We start from the raw sequence: 23,061 nt of genomic DNA, 5'->3' as shown, positions 1-23,061 counted from the left end.
TTTGGAGGACAAGGAGCATTACCACGCACAGTCAGTCAGAAAACGAGGGCTCATTCAAACACCGACACAGGTGTAGATGGAGACGCTCTGGTAGACAAAACCTCATTCAGGAAGAGGCTAGAGGAGATGTAAACAGAGCAGGACAGACGCGGGGAAATGCAGAGTAATACTTTAAGTAAGATAAATACCAGCTTCCTGTTAGAAGATGATATTTCTCCAATGTCATGCTGCCCGGAGAGGCAGTGCCTTGCAAAAATAGTCCATGGTAACTTTGTCACATTTTATCACACCGCATCCATAAACTTTAATGCATTTAAGTGGGAATTTAAGCAAAAGATCAACAAAAGATCATTATGAAGTGAAAGGAAAACAAAACATTTTCTACAAAACATTTTCTTTATAACCAAAAATGTAAAATGAATTGTGCCACGAATATGTACTCATCCCTCTAACTCCCATCAGCATCTTTAGGAAGCTTATGACTGTAACATGACAAAATGGGAGCATAAAGACTAATCTCCAATACATCTCCACTAAAAATGCATAACTGGTTTGAAAGCGGTACCCTCTGTGCATACTGTACTTCTGTAACCCAGAAGGGTGGACCAAACTCCTGACCTCCTGTTCCTCTCAGAGAGGAAACGGATGTGGGGAACGTGCGTCTCCTCCCTCTCTTTTTCTATCTCTCTCTCACACACACACACATAAAACAAGCGTGCAAACGGACACATGACACAAAAGCTGACAAATGAAAACGCTTACAGAGCGGATATGACACACGTGGCCTGCCTGGTTCTACCTGTCCATTTCAAGCTTCTGAGATGCAGGGAGGAAGTTCTCAGTGACTCAGTGCATCTGAGGAAATGTGACGAGTGGGGAGCCATGTTTATCCTAATTCAGGCTTTGAAGATAAAACGTCAACTATATTTTCCAAATTAACTCACCAGTAGAATTACAATAAAATGTGATGATTTTAATAAAACACAAAATGTCTGAATGAAAGCATAATAGAGAGTCTGTTATGCTTACAAGGACTGTGTCCTTACTACCTACTTCACCAATAATGTATATTTGCATTAAATAAAATGCTATGGACATATTACTTTCATCAAAACATCACTAATTTTTCAGTTTTCAAAGACAATCAGGTGTACAAAATGCTACTAAGTAATTTTTTTTTCTTTCTGTATATTTGAAAAAAATGCTTTTCCAAGTTAATTTGTTCATTTCATTCTAATAAATTAAACAGTGAAAACCATGAGCACAACATTCAACCGAAACAAAAAATACCGCCTTGCAATTCTCGACAACAGCCACACAGACGGCTTTGCTTCACAGAGCTTACAGGAGACAACTCCAGTGCTGAAGATGAAGAGCAGCAGAAAAGGTCCAAGAGGAAGAACATAAAGAAAAGGCTAAATGACAGGAGGTCAGGAGTCACCGACTGGCTTCAAAAGATCCTCTCTCCCTCCGTCGCCCTTTATGTAGGCTAATCGCTTCCATCTCGCCTCCCTGAGCTAGTTGGATCATTTAGCCTCATTTAACCAGCTAACAGCCGGTAATAAATCAGCAACACACTCCTCTATCACCTCTAATCTATGGAAGTCTGTTCTGCTCGGTACACTCCCCGTGATATACGACTCTGTGAGCTCCGGCTCGCAGCGCGCGGCTGCTGCAGAACATGGAGAACGGACCGCTGGGACCAAGTTGGGAGGTTCCGACAGCACGAGGAAAATGAAAACGGGAGCTGATAAAAGGATGGCGGAGCAGACACTAAGGCTAATTCACCAAGACTTGTTTTGAATTTGCCATCTCAACCCATATCAGGCTTCATTTAAATGAAAGTAAAACAGTTTTTACAGCACCGACGCTGTAAGAAAAAAGTTAAACTAAAAACAAAAAAAGGGGGGCTACAACAGGAATAGCAAGTTTCTGGTAAAACTTCAGTCTAGGGCTGAAACGATTCCTCGAATGATTCGAGTACCTCGATTACTAAAATTCCTCGAGGAAAATTTACTTGCCTCGAAGCTTCGTTAATTTATGTTTTATTAGTTAGCGCACCGTGTTCCGGCCGGGACTTCATTTGCGTTGCGCGGAGCTCTCACTTCCGCCTCTGAGTTGTTGACAAAAGCCAAGTCTCAGCGGCATAAAGTCCAATCTTCAAGATTGGCCCGTGGGGATTTTATTGATTGATGATAATGTCCGACTTTTTATCGTTTTTGGGGAACCAATAAGCATCCTTAAAATGACTGGGGAATGCCTGGAGTACGGCAGCATTTCTCCTCCGGGACTGCTGGTTGAAAGCGAACGGCGGGAAGAGCGCTGAGGTGAGCGGATAGCCTGAACAGGGCGGGCGGCTGAGTAGCTGATGCTTACCGTGTAAATTTAGCTTTACCGACGAACCGCACAATAAATTTCATATCCCGGTCTGAAGAAACGGGTGGCGGAGCGCATCGTACATGGCTGGTAGATGAGTTTCTGAGTGTGACCAGTGAAGGTGTCGTAAATATCCCGTATTGCTTCCCCCCGTGTTCGTCCCCCGGTCTAACGGTTCGTCAGTCCGCTGGTCTATTTCCTCCCCTCCACCCCATCTTACGTTCGTTCATTCGCCCTCTCCTCCCACTCCAGGCGGCATTTCCCGTATTTTCAAACCCAAAGCGTGACAGGTTAGGTGGCAAGGTGAGTTTAATTAATCTATTAAACTCACTGAAGATGAATACATAAACTAAAAGCTGGATTGTAGACATTTTTTATAAGCATATTTGTGAGCCTGCCTCTTTGTTATTAAATCCAATATAATTTCAGATTTTTCTAAAACTTTTCTTCTGGTTAACTTAGAAAGTGAGCTATTATTGTTACAGGTTAGTTTTCTAAACTACAAAAAAGCAACTGTTAGGGATGCTCAAATATGAAAAATTGGACTGATATTGATATCTGATAGTAACACCGGTATTATGCCAGATTTACCAATATTTCATTTTATAATTTTTTTTTTATCCGATTACTCGATTAATCGTAAGAATAATCGATAGATTACTCGATTACTAAAATATTCGTTTACAACAGCCCTACTTCAGTCACAATATGTGACGGTTTATATACAATTATTTTAACCAAGTAAAATAGCGTTAATAATTAGGGTTCACTACTTCACTACTTCTGAAGAAATCTGGTAAATCTTAAGGTCTCCCGGATTAAAGGCTGAAAAAGTGTGCTGCCAATCAACACCCTTCCACTCCACCTCCCTCAATACGCCCAAACTCCTCATAATACCCCGTGTTCACAGCCAGTCGTTGTTAGGCTGGCGAGCTTGTAAATCTTTCTTCGTTTGCTCAGAGTGTTGGATCAGTGTTAGCAGTTGTCACGTGCCGCCCAGCTCAGAGGCCGCTGGTGATTAAAGCTCCTAAGAAAGGTCACATTAAACGGGTTTCCAACTCTGAAACAAAGAAAAGGATTTTGACACCATGTCTGGTAGCGCTGTCCGTGCAGGCAGTTTGATTGTAATGCAGCTTGGTGCCTCACAAATTATTCAAACCCTTGAACATACTCACAACAGCACTTTACAAAACACAAACTTTAACGTATTTTGTTGGATTTGTTTTGCGATATATCAAGAAAAGAATGCAATTGTTGAAGAGAAAGAAAGTGAGGCATGTTTTCCATTTATTAAAATATTTTTTTTAACACATTTGCACCTGAAAAGTTTGAAATGTATTTGTAATCATCCCCAAATCCAGAGCTACTAATTAGCAAAAGAGGCTAATAAATGTAGCTGTTCTTAGATATTTCTTAGGATGCATTCATACCAGTCCTGTCCACTTTAATCAAACTCCAATTTGTTTGTCTAGAAAGTTTGGTTCTTTTAGGGGAGGTGTGAATGTGGAATCAAACTCTGGTCCACTTAGAAACCAACATCTCAGTTCGATTGAAGTGAACTCTGGTGCGGTTTGAAGGCCCGTGTGAATGTCAAGCAGACCGGAAACCATTCCAAAAGCAAGAAGCAGACTAAAGCGCAAGGTATTCTGGGTAAATACAAAAGGAGATGGCTTGTAGTGTTTGTCAAAGACAAAAGAAATCCTACAACTGCGAAAATCTGATGCCACTGCATTTTTGTTGACGATTCGAGAAGTAGTAAGTTGCGCTCAAGTCTTCAGAGGTTTTGTGTTATTTCTTTTGGTGGCCTCTATGGAAGCGTAGAAAGAAGAACTATAGACAGAAAAACATTCCTGGCGTTTGCAAAGCTTAATTTCCGGGAAAAGTGGTTCAATAAACCAGATGCTCAAAGGGACTGGACACAATTTAGCTCATCAGTTATGCACAGCCTTGTGTGGAACTATTGCATAAAATCTAGTCTGTGGTTGAAACGTGACAAAATCTGAAAACTAAGTAGAAAAAAAGTTCAAGGGTTCGAATAATTGTGCAAGACACTGTAGTTCCATCGGCGGGTGTGCTGTGAGCTGTTACTTGATCAGACTTATCTGTGTTGAAACACACATTTCCTCAGGGCGACATCAGAGGCCTTACAGGGGTCAAACACTCCTCTGTGAATCTTGTCATGTCATGTTTTTTGTGTCCAGCCCTGAACTCCTCGGCCTCGCTCCTGGGAGGCCCGCTCGGAAGCTCCCACACCGTGACCTTGACCCGGCAGCGGAAACCAGACGACCCTGCACGCCATCTCCTTCTGTCTTCTCTCTCTCCTTTGCCTTCATTCCAAGTCAAACTCCTCCCTTCTCTTCCTCCTCCGCATCCTTTCCTACACGTATAGAACGCTTCCAACTATCGCGCAACCTCACGCAGTCATTTCCACACGCGTTGAATCCCGTCCAAACCTAAGTGATACCTGCCAAGGCCGAAATTAATCAATGCCAAATAAATCTGGAAGTGCCACTGTAATCATTTTCTCTGCCGATAGGTGGAGCAGGTCTGGCTAATTACATGGGCGGTTTGTGGATCTGAATGTTTCGCATCAACGGCGCTGTGTGAATTCGTTTCGAGATCAGCCCACATCGGAGCAACGCCCACCCTCGCTCTCTATCTCTGCCCACATGCTGCCGAGGAGAGACGTACAGGCCATATGGGCAGATCAGAGCCGTGCAGTAGTAGTCGTCAACAAACGCATATGAGGCATATGGCTGCTGGTTCTGGCCTGTCACCGTCTCGCTGATGGCCTCTTTGCTGTTTGGTTTCTCCCAAAGGCCACAGGAATGTTGCAATCAACACTGACATGATAATAAGAGGCAGAACCAATCGGAAAAAGGGAAATTTTCTTTTTCGGTTTATAGGTTGCTAAACTTTTCCTGGCAGGCTTACCGCTAATGTATTTGCAGGAACGAACCGAGATTCTCATAGTTTCATGTTCTGTAAACAAAAGCCTCTGAAAAATGATCATATTTTACATTAAAAACAAATATCTTGATTATTATGTCTAAGAAGAATGCGCTTGGTAACATTGTTATTTAGATACATAGGATAAATACGCAGAATTTAGTAGCAGCTGGGGAAAAGTCTGAACAGTCCAGCATTTTATCTTGTGTCCGATTCCAAAAATGCTATAACCATGACAAAAATGTTTTCCACAAAAAAAAAACACAGCAAGAAGGAAAGGTGTAGTAACATTCTTTGGCCAGATGACCAGTGGTGTGCAGCAACAGGTTGGGGAGGGGCAGTGCTGCATTATTCTGCCATTCGTACAATTGAATTGAACATTTTCTCAAAAACGCTAACAGAAAGACAGAAAATCAAACATCTATCAAGATACACCCCACTGTGTATTTTGATAAAGGAAATCGAACAGTGGTTATACCACAGTTGATACACCTGTAAATCTATAACTTAGTAGCAAAACAGACTTTTTCTACAAAGAACATTTAGCTGAATGTAAAAAAAAAAAGCAATTAGGAGCTGTGCAGGACGAACACCGCCCATCATATTACCTTTAATTTCCTGCTAAAGCTGCCTAACGGGAAGTGAACTCTTAAAAAAGCTCAAGAGCAGCTTAAATTTATTTCTCCAAGTGGGGCTGCTTCCCATGATGCTCATGCCAAGGTTTTATTCTTCCTTTTTCCTCTCCTGTACTCTCAGCAAGGAGCTCCACTGTAATCCCACTAAGGCCGGGTGTCCACAGCTCATAAATGAGCTGCATACACCCATCATGTTCACCAACATTGACCCACTCATGCAATTAAAAACAAACTAATCTGCATAACGTCACACTTGCGAAGTCTCCTAAGTGGAAGGGGGTGCACTGTTGTATAAAAATAGACCAAAAACAGGAAGATGAAGAGAGAAAGTGAGAGATTATTGCAAGGGAATGGAGGAGTAGAGGAGGAAGTACCGAGATGAACTTGGCTCCCCGAGGCATGTGTGCTTTTAAAGAGTATGTGAGGATTGGGCTTGCCTTTCCTCATGCAACATAGAAATCTCTAATCCAATTATAGTTCAGACCAGGCTAGCAGCCTAGCCTCAGCCACCAAGGACAAACGGAGCTGGCTTGCACAAACGCCAGTAGCCCACCGGCTCTGCACAGATTCAGTCACTGCTCAGCTCGTACATCAGTGGAGGAAACAAGCAAAAAACAACAAAAAAAAAACTTGAACTGAAGTAGTCACTTCTTCCTGCAAAATAACTTAAGATATGCTGACAATAAGAGGACTTTCTTCTTTATGTCTTTTAGAAACAAGTGAATTATCATGATAAAAGCACATTTTTGCTCATTAATTCCTTTCTTGGACGTCTCTTCAGGTTAAATTTCTCTCTGTATGTTCGCCCGAGCCCCCGCTGCTTCTAATCTAGCCGGCTGACCTACGTCGGTTCCCCCCCCCCATTTATCTCAATATCTCTACCTACTGTCGCTACTCAAATATAATTTCTCTCTTTCAGGCACTCCTCCTCCTTTATCAGCTGCCCTCTCCTCCTCTGAACCTCTTCATTGTTGCTTTACAACACTCCCTCTCTCAGTTTTCTTTTTCTACATTTCACAACGCTTCATTTTTAGATCAGGTCAAGGAAGTTACAGCATGATGTCAGTTCCTTTGGTTTGCTGGCTGTCAACAGCTCAACATGCTTTGCTGCATTTTATAGACATAGAAATCTGTAAAGTTTGAAGTTCGCTGCAAACTTGTCAGGTGACCGCAATCTCAGGTCCGCAGGCTCTGACCCATAAACTACACAGAAACAAACAAGCAAACAAAGAAAAAATAAGAAGAAGAATTACGTATTAAGGTATAGCAACAACAACAACAACCCTCTTCAGTGTGGAAGCTGCTACTGAGTGAATAAGACTTAGTTATGTCATTTTCAATATTGGATGAGGGTTTAAAATGCATTCAGAAGAAATAGAAAGACTCTACAGACGCTTGTTCTTTCAGTGCTAATTTTAAACGGGGTTAGACCTCAGTAAATAACAGGAAGCTGAGTGTACTGTAGCACGGTTCTTCTGTTTTGCCCTTTCAAGCTTTCAACCTCTGTCTGCAAGGGGACATATTTGATTTAGAAATGCTGGGAGCTGTTTGAAGTAAGGGTTGATGTTCTGTTCTCCAGGGGACACACAAAACCTGCTGTTTTTGTAATAATACCAACTTTTTTTTTTGCTTATACAAGCTGATACAGACTGGTTAAAATAGAAAGATTCCCCTCCTACAGCAGTGAGATGTATATTCCAACAAAACCATAGATACAGTACCGTGTACAGTATAGCTTCACCCTTAAAGATTGTTTTTTTCTTTCAAATTTGAGCCTCAAGGGTGACCTAATAAATATGAAACGCAGTTCCCAGATAATGATTTAATTTATTACAACAAAAGAAGCTCTCCACACTGACCTTTGTAAAAAGTAACTGTAAACCTCGTAGTTGTTTGCGCCAGCATTTGCTTGTGATGGATAGAAATCAACCTTTCACATCAATGCGAAAGAATTTTAACCACAGCATCTCAACTGGATTTCAGTCCAGTCTTTAACTAGGACACTTCAAAGCCTTCTTTTAGCATGTTTTTCAGTTTGGATAGACGAAGGCTTGCTGCTGTGCATCATTGTCCTGCCAAATAGCCCGAGTGTTTTGAGCTTAATATCCTGAACTGGAGGCTCCACCTTCTCCCTCAGGATTTTGTTCTATAGTGCAGAAGTCAATGTTCCAACACATGTAACGGGTTGTTCAGGTACTGAAGCAGTAAAGCAGGCCTGGACTGGCACAGTATCACTATTTTACATCACACGAAAAGGGAGCAACACAGTCACCCAAAATTTTCGCAAACATTACTCAATATTAACTACTCAGCGGTTTTATGTTAGAAAACTCATATCAATGCCAACCTTATACAGACATTAACAAAAAAAATAAAAAATACTGGTCATATACAACCTTTTTTATGGGAAAGATTATAAATTGGTTGGAAAGTGTCATAAAACCATTATCTGCAGGAGACATCGTGTTTGTGGACAGAAACAGCATAGTTAAATCCTGCTGCAGGCGGGCTCGGCTTGTTCCTGGGACAGTTCTAGCCAGCAGCGGCGACCCAGTACAACACTTGGTTGAAACCGGGGCGGATATGAGGCCTGTAGCATCTGATCATGCTTCTTTAAGACTGGCCTCAAACTGAACTGCGTGTTTAAGAGGGAAAACGATCCAATTGAACCAATTTAAGGAGTTAGGGCGAAAAGAGGAGTTGATTAGTCATGACCGTTCCTCTGTCGACTTTTTCTTTTGCTTCCCCCGTTTGTTGGCAGCGCCGGTTGTGTGTGCTGGGCGGGTAAGGCTGCCCGGAGCATTACGAACGAGTAAACACAGCCGCAGCATGTTGCTGTTCTCCTGCCAAGTGCAGTGGAAACGCACATAGACGAGCACAATCGCAAGATCACCAGGAGCTAGCCAGATTACCGCCAAGCGACAGAGCATCTGAGGGGTCTCGCAACTAAAGAAAACAACAGTTTCGAATAACTCATTTACATGTTGGTCGTTTAGATTCAGAAGACGTCCAATCTGTGCCTCGCATGTTGCCACAACCTCCATCTTAACGGTTGCTGGCAAAAAGTTAGCGATGTGATGTCATCAGAAAACATACAGCAGCTTGTTCAAGCTTCCGAGCAGGTCAAGACTCATAAACCGTAGCTAGGGCAGCCCAACAAGCACAAGCAGATCCGTGCGCAGAGCTTTATTTCATCCTTCATTCCACGGTGTTCTCGGTTGCATCATACTCTCATAGCTTACACTGCTGGGAAGTTATTTCAAGTTTCCTCTCCACTCAACTAAACTGTCAAAGAAAAAGGGGATAAAAGCAGCACACCTAGCAACTGTCTCCATATCAATTGCTCATAAAAGCGCTTAATGCATCCATTTGGATTCCTCACTTATCCACTTATGCATATTCAGTGAAAGGCAAACTGCCGAGTCATTCTGGTATCGGATCTGCTCCTGAGCTTCTCCCTGTTCCTGCCTCAGCGGAAGGAAGGTGTGGCACCGTTCGAGGAAAGCAGGAGCACACAGCAGTATTCACTGAGGAGAACCGGTGTGTGTGTGTGTCTGTGTGAGTTCTTGTATCCAGGCGATTTGCCTGCTCAAAAAAGCATTGAAAAGACCCTTTATTTCTCAATGGTGCATGCTGATGTCTAAAGAACACACACGATGATGCAAGATTGTGTCTTTAAGCTTCAATGATGCCTCTTAGTGACTCCAGATCTCAGTCATTCAGACTTTAATTTGACATCAGCTGGTTCAAGACAGGACAACAGGGTGTTTGCTCATCTTTGTAAGCAACTGTATATTTACACCAGGGGTCACCAACTCCAATCCTCAAGGGCTACCATCCTGCAACTTTTAGATTCACCTTTGCTCCAAAATGTCTGAATTCCCTCACCAGCATTCATTCCTCTCTGCAATAGGCTGGAAACGAGCAGTTTATTTGATCCAGGTGTGTTTGAGCAGAGACGCATCTAAAAGTTACAGGATGGTAGCCCTCGAGGACTGGAGTTGGTGACCCCTGATTTACACTGTATCTAAACCTACACATAACCAAGTCTTTTTTCACTAGCATGATGTCAAAGCTTTACGTCAAAATCACCAAAATCGTTTTGCTAAGTAAAAACATTTGAAAGAGGAGGTTTAGAGATTGTTTTTGTTGTTGCTCAAACTCAGAATATTGCGTGCACACTAAAATCAAATCGTCTACTTGTTGGTCATGAAAAAAAATAAAAATACTGATAACAATTGCTTGGATTGCTATAAAGATAATTTTATTACAGCAATCCTAAACACTATTTGGTGTCTGTGACTGCAATAAAACCAAGGTTCAGAGACAGTAACACCATAGACTTACTGTAGTTCATTCATATTGTTTCCAGGACATTCACCACACCACCCATTAATTGCATGTTTTTATAATATTGTGCAGACCTATACTGGGTGGGAAAGGTCAAATCTCACTCCCGTGTAAAATGTGTGATTAGAGCTGAAAAGGTGGCACAGCTATACCAGTTCTTTCAGGAGGACCGGTCCAAAGTTGCAGCAAACTACTGGGAGAAGCTTGTTAAAGGACAGGTCTACTCAAAGTGTTTGACCTCAGTCATACAGGTAAAAACGGCAAAAGAGACCCGTTTAAATTTAATGAAAATCTCATTAATCTGGAAATTATAATGAAAAAACCGTTGGTTATCCTATCAAACCAGGAAAAATCCAGTTTCATTTAATATCAGACACGATTTTTGTTTTGTTTTTGTTTTTATTTTACAGTGTATCTAAACACTTGATTTGAACAACAAAAATTAAATGTACTGATTGCAGTCACTCTCTGTGATGCAAGTCGTGGATGTTGCCAGTTCAACTACCCACTGGGTGTCGCATTCCTGTGAAACCTGAAGTCCTGGCCACCTTTGAACTACGACAGCCGAGCTTTTCTAGTGAAGCTTGCTTCACTCGGACGCGTTCCTGAGAAAGAGGATGAAACTAGCGCTGCTGCTTTGCTCAGCATTTAAAATCAACAAAAAGTCGAACAAGGACAACGATGCCAGAGAAGGAGCACGGACAACATCTTGCTCCTGAAAAATGCAATGAGGGAAACAGGAAAAAAAAAAAAAAACACTTAATAAAAAGCTCATAACACTTTTTTTTTTTTTTTTACACAAATCTCCTTCTTGTATGTGTGATGCTCCCTGTTAAACATTTATCATAGAGGACTGATGTTGCCCTGGGCCGGCGCAGCTGAACCGTCCAGCTCGAGCAGCAGCAACGCACGCAAACGTCTCTGCACATCAGCATCTCCAGAGAGACGGGGGGCACGGGGGAGAGAGAGAAAGAGGGCGAGAATTAAATGGAGAGAAAGACAGAGGAAGACACAAACTGAGTCAGGGAGTCTAGGAGAGAGTATGTTGAAGGGTTGGCCCTGAATAAAATGTCGTTTCAGGGGAGTAAACAAACCAGAGCAGCACGGACAAAGTTCATGGCAGAATAGCCTGAGGACTGATGCTTGAACCCCCGGACAGGGCCAGGCTGCACAGGCTGGACCAGAGAAACTCAAACACAAGAACACAAAAAAATTACAAATAAACTGGAAATTTATTTATTGGCAAGGAAAAACATTTCTTTGCCTTTGCAGCCAAATGAGAGAAAACAAACAAACAAAAAAACATTACGACCTTGTTAGATTACCAATGAGGTTTTGACTGGCCAATACCAAGTTCCAATTTTTTTTGGACTACCAATCTGCTCACTGATGAGGTATGAAGTAATTTCTTGTATAAATTGTGTTTGAATCAACAACATTTTACACCAACAGGTTCAAGTGAAAGCTGTCCGGTTCCAAGCAGTAGCTGATCAATTGACGCATTACAACATTTTTCAAACGAAATCCCAGCTGAATTAACACTGAAGCATTTAATGGCACAGGCTGCCAGCAAAAACAAAATGGTCAACAATGTCACTGCTGATTAGTCTCGGGAGGTCCTAAAGGTCAAGTTCCTAACTCAAACTCCCAGCGGCGGTCGCGGGTGACGTGTTTGATTCAGCTGTTATCAGCCAGTCATTGTCTGCCGGGCTGATTTTTACAAAGGCATTTTCTTACACATAGCAAAGAAAAGCACATGATTGACTAGAGCCACGTTGAAATAAAAAAAAGCCACAAGCAGCAAAAAGTCGTGTTCGCCTGGAACTCCGACAAGTTGCTCCAGATTCAAACGTCATCAGCAGGAGAAAGACGGTTTGAGAAATGTTCAGACGCATAATGGAGCTATGCAGCTTCTCTGCGACAAGCTGTAGGAACATTAAAGTCGGGGTAACGTTCTCAACCTGGTTGAGTCGGTGTTGGAGAAACATGTTCGGGCTGTCCTGCTGAGAGCCATGCTGGGACAAAATGTCCCAAATGTGAACGGGACACTGCAGTTCTCAGAACATCACTGGTGAGTAAGTTAAGTGAAACACCTAATGTAGACGTACTACTGATGACACGTAGTGTATTAGTTTACTGCATCAAGCTACAAAAGGAAATGCAAATTCCACATGTTAAAACAACAGGAATTAGAATCTGAGGGAAGTACATTTTTAGGACATCCCTAAATTAATCATTTCAGTAACAAAATAAAATCATGAACAGATGGCGTACACACAAACCATGCTGGATTCCAGGACTGACAAGTCTTCTATAGACTGAATGACAGGGAACTTAAAACAGTGCAACAATAACACCGTCCCTCACAGGGTGACACTTTGCCAAACAAGTGGTGTGAACCGTGGTGGCATTTAGCTCGGTGTTTGGCACTGGAAAAAGCCAGTGTGTCACATAACACTGAGCTGCTAACACAAGTGCCACGCTCTAAATCTGTAAAACAACACAACGTCGCTGTTATTGAAGATGTGATTACGCTAAGATGGTCTTAAAAGTCCCGGCCCGGCTGCCCCGGGCGGTGTAACCGTAAAGCAAGTTTAGTGTCTGGCACTAAATTACTCTCAACTGAGCAGAGAGACAAAAGCAGCTCCGTACATTGGATGTAAATGTTAACCGTGTAGCCAACCCACGCTGCACTTAAAAATATCCATAAAGTCAAACTAGCTCAAACCAAGCAGCGTGTTGAGTGTTGCTTCGTTTCTATTCTGGGGCAGGTGACTGCTTTAAAAAGATCTCTGTTCATGTGTCAGAACCTATTATCAGCGTCGGATCTGAGGTGTGCGCAGCGGAAACGGCCACCTCGGCTAAGAGTGACAGCATGTAATAATGTGTGCGCGTGTGCGAGAGCGAGTGTGTTTTCACAGGCTTGTCTGCGTGAATGGAGAAGATGGAAATAAGGGAGTGGGGTTGCTTGGGGACAGGGGGAAACATTCAAAACAAGTGAGAAAATGCATGAAACTGGAACAATCCAGCAACGTTTCGACTCAGAGCGAAACTGATAGTCTCCATCCCACAAAGCGTTACCACAGTGTGTCACGGCTCGGTCCTGAACCACACGTGGAGATTGCCTGACGAGCTGAAACAGGAGTGACAAGTGCTCTGATGATTGCAGTACGGTGTCTTTTTAAGTTGAAGCTAATTTTTGAAAGAAAAATTTGCTATGCGCCAAGTTTGCATACGCGACGCTGTCTTACACCAACCCAAACACAGTGACAACAATCGCATAGATAAATATCTGCTGCGAGACACTAAAACGACACTCCTGCTTTGTATTTTAGTCACAGTGGTGAGACACAATTCAGACAGTCAGATGTTCCCCTGCTGCAGAGGAAGTTCAGCCTATATCGGTCTTGAGTGAATTCCCCGTCTTTGTAACCACCTGATATGGTCGTTTTGCTTGTTTTGTGACAATTTTTGGATGTTTGCAAAGTAATCTGAGAGAATCAGTGCAATGCATATGCTACAGAAATTTTGCTCCGTACCTTAATTTGAAACAAGTCTGAGTTTATATACATGTATTCAGATGCAATACACTAAAACCCCACATACCCATAAATATCCATGCATTTGTTCTGACTAGGGTGTAACTTTCGTCTAGAGAGCTTTAAGGATCCAGATCCATAAAACAAGCTGCTGTCAGCTCTAAAGTTTGTAGATACACCAAGAAGATGCACCAAAATGCCAGAATTTAAATCAGAAAAATTTAAATTCTGACATGCATTCGCTAGTCAGAAACTCCCCAAAAATCTAGTCTTTCTCCTGCTCAGTGAACACAACATACCTAATAAACTACCAGGTTAGAGTTTATTAGGTATATTGTGTGAAGCTTTGCACATTGTGTGAAGTGCTAGGAAGCACAGATTTGATGCAAGGTATTTAAAAGAACTGTTTTTTTTTTGTGTGTGTTTGAAATGTTAAGACTTTAATCAGTTTAATCAGGCTGCAAGGAAGCGAGAGAGAGCAAGACATTCAGCAGGCTGGACATATCGTAGCAAAGCTTTCAACAGATAAAATATTTCAAATGCTATTTTTATATATTTTATTGTTACGAGTTCGTAAAGGTTTGAGTGAGACAAAATTGACATCAGGAGGTCAGAATTTGTTAATTCAGTTTAACTGTATAGCTGATCTTCATAATTTTCATCTCCCTTCAGCTTACAAGACAAACTGATCTCAAAGACATATTCTACTACAGATACAAGTTCAGAAAGTCTCACGGATTGCATCGAGTCATTCATTTTGCAACAATCCCTCATCTTGAGCCTCTCCAGACGTCTGACATTAAAAAGGAATCAGAGAACAGAAACCTCTTTTATTAGGATGTTAACCTGCATTACTCCCCTGTCGCAAAACAAATTATGTTTTCTAATACTCCCGGGAGTCACAGGTGGTGTGGCGTGAGCCAAGTGTACATTAGGTCCGAGTCTTGTTCAGGTCAGACAGCACACCACTTAGCTTTGCAGGCTCTTGCTCTTCATTCAGCATTACCAGCCCATCACTCAAAAGCAAGGGGATTAAACATCTGTCAAAGTCTGCCTACTTTACCCAGCAGGAAAAGACACATTTAGGCATCCTGCATCTCCCCAGCGATTTAACATCCTGCCCGACTCAAACCAAACAGATGAGGTCATTCGGCTTTGGAAAAATAATGCTCTCGCTGAAACAACAAAAATAACTGACTGCATCCTGGCATCCCAGCACATTTGGGCAAACCCTGGTATATACTTGATCGTATGCTTTGCGAAAATTAATGATGAGCTGTTATTTGGGTCACTCGTAGAAGAAGAAGGAATATTCTACTAATAACATTAGTAGATTTCTGCTACTTCCCTTCAGAGCTTTGTCTTTCCGCCACTGCTCGGCCAGCCGGATCCATTTTTCTTTCTAATCAACCATTCCATCATTAAGAGCATTAATAACTCAATGTTACATTCTTTCCTTCTCCGTCTATCCATCTGGGGGTTGAGGTAAGGTGAATTTTTTTTTTTTTTTTTTAGATAATAGATTTTTTTTTTTCCCCCTCATCCATCTCACTTTCAGTCTCCCTCATCATCGTGTTAACCTGCACATTTCTCACCAACCATCTACCGCTCACTTCCGTCCTCCTTCCATCGTTCTTACGGTCTCTCCATCTTCACTTCCTCTCTCCATTGTTGGTTGAAGTGTCCTTCACTGCAGGTCTGTATTCAGAGTGATTACACGCTTGGTTAAGTCATTCATGGCCTTCATTTGGTTGGTGATAAACGCCGGACACACTCCTGCTCATTTCCAACTTACAGCGCCTCATTTACGCGTCGCATACAGTGTGACGCTGAAACTGAACCTGGAGCTAAAAGCAAATATTCTACATATGGGCAACCATCACTTCTTCATTTGAGGTGTTAAATCTGACCAAACATTTAAAAAAATTTGAAATTAGTAATAAAACATTGGAGATTTTTTATACATATTTTTTGCTTATTTTTGTAATCCTAAATGACCTAGAACAGAAAAAAAAAGCTTAGTTTGATTTAATGTCTGACAGTCAGGGGGGGGAAAAAGGCATGTGTCTTTTTGAACCATGTAAAAAAATATTGCTTTCAAGTGTGTTTGCGAAATCTGTGGTTTAAGCAGACTTCTCAGTAAGCCTCCTGCTTACACTGGTACACAAGAATGACTCTGACATTCTCAAGGCTGTTGCATCACAGACAAAAGGACGACACTGCTCCAAAAACTGATAATAATCCTAACAAACAAGGCAGGCACTGGGCTCCACTGCTCTCATCTCACTTAAGATCAAACTGTCACATCAGTGAGAGAAATGTCTGTTTCGTGAACAAACACGCCACTTGGGGGGGGGGGGGGGGAACAAAACTTCAGAACCCAATTTCTACATTAAGAACGGAGAGAAACGACCAACTTGGTGCGAATCATCGCCCAAACTTTATTACTGAAGCAGAAAAAAAAAAACTGTGTCATGAGGAACAAAAAACACGAAAAGACATCTACAAAAATAGTGAGTTAACTTTTTTTTTTTTTACTAAACTGGAAAGCTTTTTATGAGTTTTAAAACCAGGGCATGCACAGAAACACCACGGGGAATGTCATCCGAATCCTCATCCTCATGTTCCACCCAAAAGAATAATATTTGGGAGAATTTGACAGAATGACAGATGAATGTCTTGGCATATTACACACATATGTCCAGCATCTAACTTAGCTTTAAATGTTGCAAATACCTGCAAGCAGGCAGACATGGCCGGCAACAGCAGTATTTCATTACAGGTTAGACCGACTGCGCTGTTATCTCTCAGCCAAGCCGTCACAATGTGAAGAAACACCCCTGACAACCGGCCTCCACCCTTCCTCGGCCCTGATCTACTTTTAATGGGCTGCAGCCAGCTAACCTGATAGCCTGCAAGCTACAGAGTACAACCACGCCGTTGCACACTTTACCGTGACAAGACTCAAAGATATTTGAGGTCGGCGCGTTTCATACTTGGGTATCTGTGGTGGGGAACTTAAAGCTCACACAGGAAGCTTCAAATGCACCTTGAACTGTACACCGAGATAACCCTTCCTGTGCTTATATGAGCAGACGTTCAGTCTAGACCATTAAAAGTTTGCATGGCAAATATATTATGTAAATGTATTAGGCCTTTATGGTTCTGGGCTATGTCAATTCAGACGTTGTTGAAGGTTACGCTGTCACTTGCACTAATGTCAGAGGTTAATCCTGAGTGCAGTGACCAGGGCTTTGAACTTTATACACAGGTGGAAAGCTGAAGCAGCCCTATCCAGCACGGATCATGTGCTCCGACTCAAAACTCATGACTGGGACAAACCTGAGCTAAAAATAAAACTACAAATCAGCATCACCAACTTCAGCTATGCGTCACTTGCAAGATCAAGGCAAAAAACTTGATTGACAACAATTGATTCCTACAATATCCACGTCCCACTTCAAGATATTAGTGGCTGTAAATTTCTTTTTTTTTTTTTTTTTTTTTTTTTTTTATCCACTAAAAAAGTATATTTCATGTTTTCCTTCCAGGGACATATTTTGACTCTCCAGACTTGTTGTATGGACTTTATTTTGATCATTTTCTGGACTGTCTTTCCACCTGATCATGGCGGCATATGGTGCAGGTAAGCTTAAAAGAAAAATACAGGAAGTGGAAAAGAGAAGAATGGAAGAAGTGACTTTAAAAAGGGAACAATCTCGAAGGGAAACAATCACACTTTTATTAAAGACAAAGCAAATACATTAAAGTCCCGATAAAAACCTGAGAGATGCAAATGTTTTCGGTTTATGAAAACTGCTGTATGATACATTGAGATTTTTTTTTTATTGACTCAATTAAAGACACTGGAACAAATTGTGCCCTTATATTCAACTAATAAGGCAACCAAAGCTTCAGTTTAAAATGTTATTGAGTAAAAACTTGCCACGCCTTAGTTGCAGATTTCAATCTACAAACCTGCTTCAAAACCACTAAAACTTTCCACTAAGCCATTGCCCCAAATATATATATATATTTTTTTTTTTTTTTTTTTTTTTTAAACAAGATACCAGAGGAAGTCCTAGACTGACATCATAGAGTTATACAGGGGAGGACGTTCACACAATGTTGCTGTGCACTACCAGTCAGCTGGCTGCAAGCTTCAGAGAAAGAGCAGCATGTCTGTGAAGCAGTCACCTGCAGAATCCAACCGAGACTCTAGTGACTCTAATTAACCAGCCAATATCAGAGAGTAAAACACTAAAAAGAGCTAATACTCTGAGAAACAAATACTTGAACTCTGCTACTAAGTTTAACCAGTGAGAATCTAAACAATACAAATGATTTCAGCTATTGTTATATAATATTATATGCAGTTATATAATATGGAATTACTTTATGCTCTGTTTGCAAATAAAGCAAATGTATTAAAATCTGGAAATAATAAGTAAGTAGGAAACACAATTATGAGGAAGTCTTCTGCTGTCGTTTTTGCTTTAATCAGTTGATTGGTGAGGACACTCCTGGCTGTGCTGTCCACTCATAAAACCCTTTTATTTGCTAACACAGGTTGCAATAGTAAAACCTTCCAATCACAACATAATGTCAACATACCAGAAATATACTATGTTTTTGTTAACAATATAACCACGCCTTACTTTGCAAGTTGTGGCCAGTAAAAACTGGCATTGTTCTTACCAAAAGAGAAGTAGCTTTATGGGATTTTTATTTTTTTATAAAATGCCAAATAGTCTGGTAATTCATGTTTCCAATTATGCCAAACCATGACTCTTGAAGTGTTAAAATATAGCAAAGAGTACAGTACAATTACAGCACCTTTACTTAAAATGCTCCTACAGAGAGAGCCTCACACTAGCCCAGACTGGTTCGTAATTCAGTCATAGGTCATGGTTAAGTTTAAAAATAATAATCCTTTAAAATAGTCGGGTACTGTTCTGGAAACGAGCAGGCAGTTTCCAAGCCAGAACCAGAACTTCCAGAAGAAACAATAACAGAAAGGTGCCGATTCAAGACTTTTGCACAATACTGCAGTTTGGGTAAGTTAGCATCCTTGCTAACAAGCGGCACCTTGCATAGGGGAATTAACTAAAAAGCTCATAGCTATGACAACTGACAGCGTGCTAACGCTAGGCTATTACCGTTTTAATTATCCCTTTATTCAGCACTTTGTCGGTATTATTTCTGCCAGCTCTGGGCGATGCCGACCACTTAATTTGGAGGCCACGGAGACAAAAACAACCGGCTGCCCGCTCCAGGGTGTTCAGAGCTCGGCTAACCCCTTCGGGATAAGACGGTTGTACCAGCTTTGCTACTGAGCTAGCCTCACTGGGCAAGGCTAAGCTGGGCAACATGCTACCCGCTCACAGACAGGTTGCAGTGAAAATGTATCGGTTCACACCACAGTGCACCTGCCCAGCCACGGTTTTTGCAGTGCCAGCTACCGAAGCGAGTGTTTGCATCAGAAAGACGGCGCAGCTAGCAGCTGTCGGTACTCACCCCATTAACCAATCCATGGTGCTGCTTGGGGCTAGCTGAGCTAACGTTAGCTGGCAGCGAATAAATCCACCAGGAGCTGGAGACAACCTCCCTAGTTTATCCAGCCACCACCCTGGCTAGCCTTGCCGCCTGGCTCCGGAGTCCAGTCGCTCTCTCCCCGGGGGTCCGTGTCTCTTCGCGCTGCTGGACTTCCTGGCTGATCAAAAACGAAACGTCGCTGAAACTCTGAGAGATTGTCCTTGTTTTGATCCGCAGCTAGCCCTGGATCATGAAGCGGTGGTCGGGTCAGTCTCGTTAGCTGGCAGCGGGAGAGCAGCGAAGGCAAGCGGAGGAGAGCTGAGCAGCGGTGTGTGTCCGCCTGGATGAGCCGCGTCCAGTGTGCTGTGCCGCCGACTGCGAGACTTGAATGTCGGGATGTTGCCTGTCAACCCGGTAACCTCTGTCATGAAGCCTTGTATGGTTACCGCACAGGCTGCCAGACTGAGCCTCCACTGGAGCTGCTGCTCTCTGATAAAAGTCTAAATCTGAGCCCGGAAGTAAACACACAGCCGACCCACCGTCTCATGTACGTAAACTGCGCTCCGCCACAGATACAATGGGAGATGTAGTTGAGAAAGGACACATTTTTGAAATAGGATACAAACGCGGCTATTGTACGGAATCACAACGACTTCAACATTTTAACGAGATTACTATTAGTCAGACTTTGGTGCCTAAATGTCTGCAAAGCTTGTAAAATGTTGATGTATGCAGTGATGGTTTTCAGACATGCACGCCTACTCTCCCAACAAAGCCTATTCTGCAACAGAACAAAAACCTGTTATGCAACCTTTCAAAAACAAAGAAATAAATATCTTAATCTGATAAAGAAAAAAAAAACATTCCCTCAGCATTATGCTGCCACTGACATTTTTCACAATTGATTCTTTGCATAATGGTAAAAGTTTTATTTTGGTTTTATATAGCAAAGAAAACAAGTTTGATCCATGAAAGAATGCTCAGTTTTCAGCATAATATCCAAAAAGCAAGCTCAGGGCCCATTGTTGGAAAATGTGTTTGAATAAATGTGTTTTGAAAAAATGCTGCAATAAAATGTGTTCAAAATCATACTTGACCAAATCCCCCCACTGTCAGATCTTTGTGTGTATAAAATCTTTCAGTATTTGTATTTCACCTCCTGTCTAACTTTGACCTTTTCTGCTAGCGGTCAAGTTTTCAAAGATTATCTTTCAAAATCGTGAGATTACAAGCAATCCATTGGTCCTAAAAATATCAACATAGATCACTGGGAAATGGCTAATATGTTAAGAAAAATCTTTCCCTTTTTGCCACAACTTCCATGACATCTCATTGCCAAATAACTGGTGGTAATCACTTTGATGCTCATTAATTTATGACAGTGAACTGTCCATGTTGTAAAAGCTTTAAGATGTTGCCTTTACTCTTAGATGACTGCTGCTGATATTTGCATTAGGATTTTTCCCCCCTCTCCTTCCTTTCTTTTTTTTTTGGTTGCCTAATTTCCCTTTTTGGGGGAAACACTTGACTCTTCTTACCTCCTCCTGCTCATCTAGTTTGAAAGTAGCTCTATGTTGAATTAACCAGCTGCTGGTGTGAAAGAGGCCATCTGCTCCTTTTTTAAAGTTAGGATAAGGAAATCAGAGAATATCTATCAGTACTGCCGCTGCAAAACTCATCTTATTGTCCATTTCATTCTGAGAGGGTAAAATGCTTAACTACTAAAAAAGTAAAAAAAACAACATGGCTTTCTTTTAAAGAGTCTCTCATGGCAGAGGGCTCTGCTTAAACAACATGTTTTGCTCTTTCAGTCCAAATCCATTATACATGAGTCGTTGTTATCCTGTAAACAAATTTCCACCTGAGTTGTGGATCTCTGCAGCTCCTCTAGAGTCGACCTCTTGGCTGTTTCCCTCATTAGCATTATTCTTGTCTGGTCAGTCAGCTTAGGCAGACAGCAATGCTTCAGGAAGTTACTGAAGTATTGCAAGCTAACTTCACAGTTTATTTGTAAAGTATGTTGGACATGTATAATTTTGCTTTCATATTATGATTTTACAGTACTTTTTAATGGGGATATCATATAAAACACAAAATGAAATACATCAGAAGTTGTGCATTTTGTCATGTGGCGTAACATGACAAAATACTTTCACTAAACATTAATAATAAATCAGTAAATGTAGCCTTTTTGTGTGTTTTTTTCCACAATTTTTAAAAGAGAAAACTTTCACAAGTCTCAGAATAGTGATTCAAAGGATCTCTGGTCAGTACCATTCAGATTCGATCTGCACAGTCTAATCATTGAGATTTCAAACTAGACTCTTCCAAATGCACACCTGACTGCTGAAATAGTTCTGTCATAAACTGAGTTAGATAAATGGTTATCCATCACCAGCCACTTGCAGTGTGCAACAATTTCTTCCAGTGTCCCAAACCACTTCTGCTGTCCGTGGCCAAAATCCATATCTGCCTTTCACATATGCAGTGACAGCTGATCTTAAGAGAGTCCTAAAAGCTTTAAAAAAAATTTAAAAAAAGTGGGCACAATTGAATAAAAATGCAATAAACTTTTTAAATCTGTGTGTAATTATGAGTCATTCAAATTAGTGGCGTTTTCTTCATTTTAAAATTAACAACAGTCACCTTATGCTTGCTCAGGATGAGAGAGTCCAGGAAAGCAAAGATTTAATGCAGTCTACTAGTTTCTTTAAGCAACATTTTGTATGGCTTAATACATTTAAATAAAGATGAGCTGCAAAAGTGAAGTTTATAATTTATCTTCACTACTGAAGTTTTTATAAAATACTTTTTTCATGCTCAACTAACCATACTAATGTTTTAAGCCACAAAATATGACTAAAACTAGTCATATTTCGACTAGTTTTAGTCATAAAACTAGTCAATCTGATTTATAAGAAAGTGAAAGTGTTTCTCTCATTTTTCTGTTTCACTTCGTCATTAGGGGAAAGCACCAGATATGTTTCATGATGATGCTAAGAAGTGTTTTCATCATTTTAGACATCATGTGTAATCTCACTGGGACCTTACAGGCAATAGATGAAACTTGTTCAGTTATTCTCAGTTCCTTTAATATATAAAACAAACTTGTAGCTTTTACGTACCAACCATAAAACATTCAAACCTACATTTGATAACTTTGACTATTTCTATGTTGTTGTTTTTTTTCTTAAGCAAACTAAGATGAGCTAAGATATGAAGATCGGAATATTTAAATTATGCATTTCCTCAAAAACTGGATTACCTGTGATTCACATCTCTCTATGTTTTTAATTTTAGTACTTAAATATTTCAGATCATCGAACAAAATTTGTCAGAAGAATGTAAAAGATTTTACAAAATGCAGTTATCATTCATTAATCAAGGGGAATTTAGTGCTGTCCTATGTGTTACTCACTAAATCATGACTTACCTGATTAGTTTTATGAGCTGCAGTCAGATCGCTTTACGGTCAGAAATGTGGAATCAATAAAGCACTTAAAAACAGTCTGTCCTACAGTATGAAGTAGGCTAAAAGATGTTTGATGATCTGAAAAGTTTAAGCACCACAAACACGCGAAATCTGTAAGTGGGCAAATACTTTGAGTTGTGCAGATGCAGAATTTTGCAAAAAAAAAAAAAAAAAAAAGAAAAAGACAAAAAAAGGAAAAGCAACT

The 23,061-nt window shown here is 41.1% G+C and overlaps 1 protein-coding gene across 1 annotated transcript in view; it reads right to left on the bottom strand.

Moving 5' to 3' along the window:
• Window positions 1-20,047, bottom strand: part of mob2a (MOB kinase activator 2a) — a 65,060-nt gene extending 45,013 nt beyond the window's left edge. The window contains exon 1 of the mRNA XM_014985295.2: window positions 19,367-20,047. Within this exon, the coding sequence (XP_014840781.2) occupies window positions 19,367-19,383 (17 nt within the window). The 5' untranslated portion in view covers window positions 19,384-20,047. The remainder of the gene's footprint in view (window positions 1-19,366) is intronic.
• Window positions 20,048-23,061: the final 3,014 nt, after the last annotated feature.

The sequence above is a fragment of the Poecilia mexicana genome, unplaced genomic scaffold, assembly GCF_051168715.1.
Source record: "Poecilia mexicana isolate PSO_F unplaced genomic scaffold, ASM5116871v1 scaffold_6, whole genome shotgun sequence".
NCBI classification, from domain to species: domain Eukaryota; kingdom Metazoa; phylum Chordata; class Actinopteri; order Cyprinodontiformes; family Poeciliidae; genus Poecilia; species Poecilia mexicana.
Note: the sequence above shows the minus strand (reverse complement) of the source record. Positions and strands in the feature narration are given on the sequence as shown.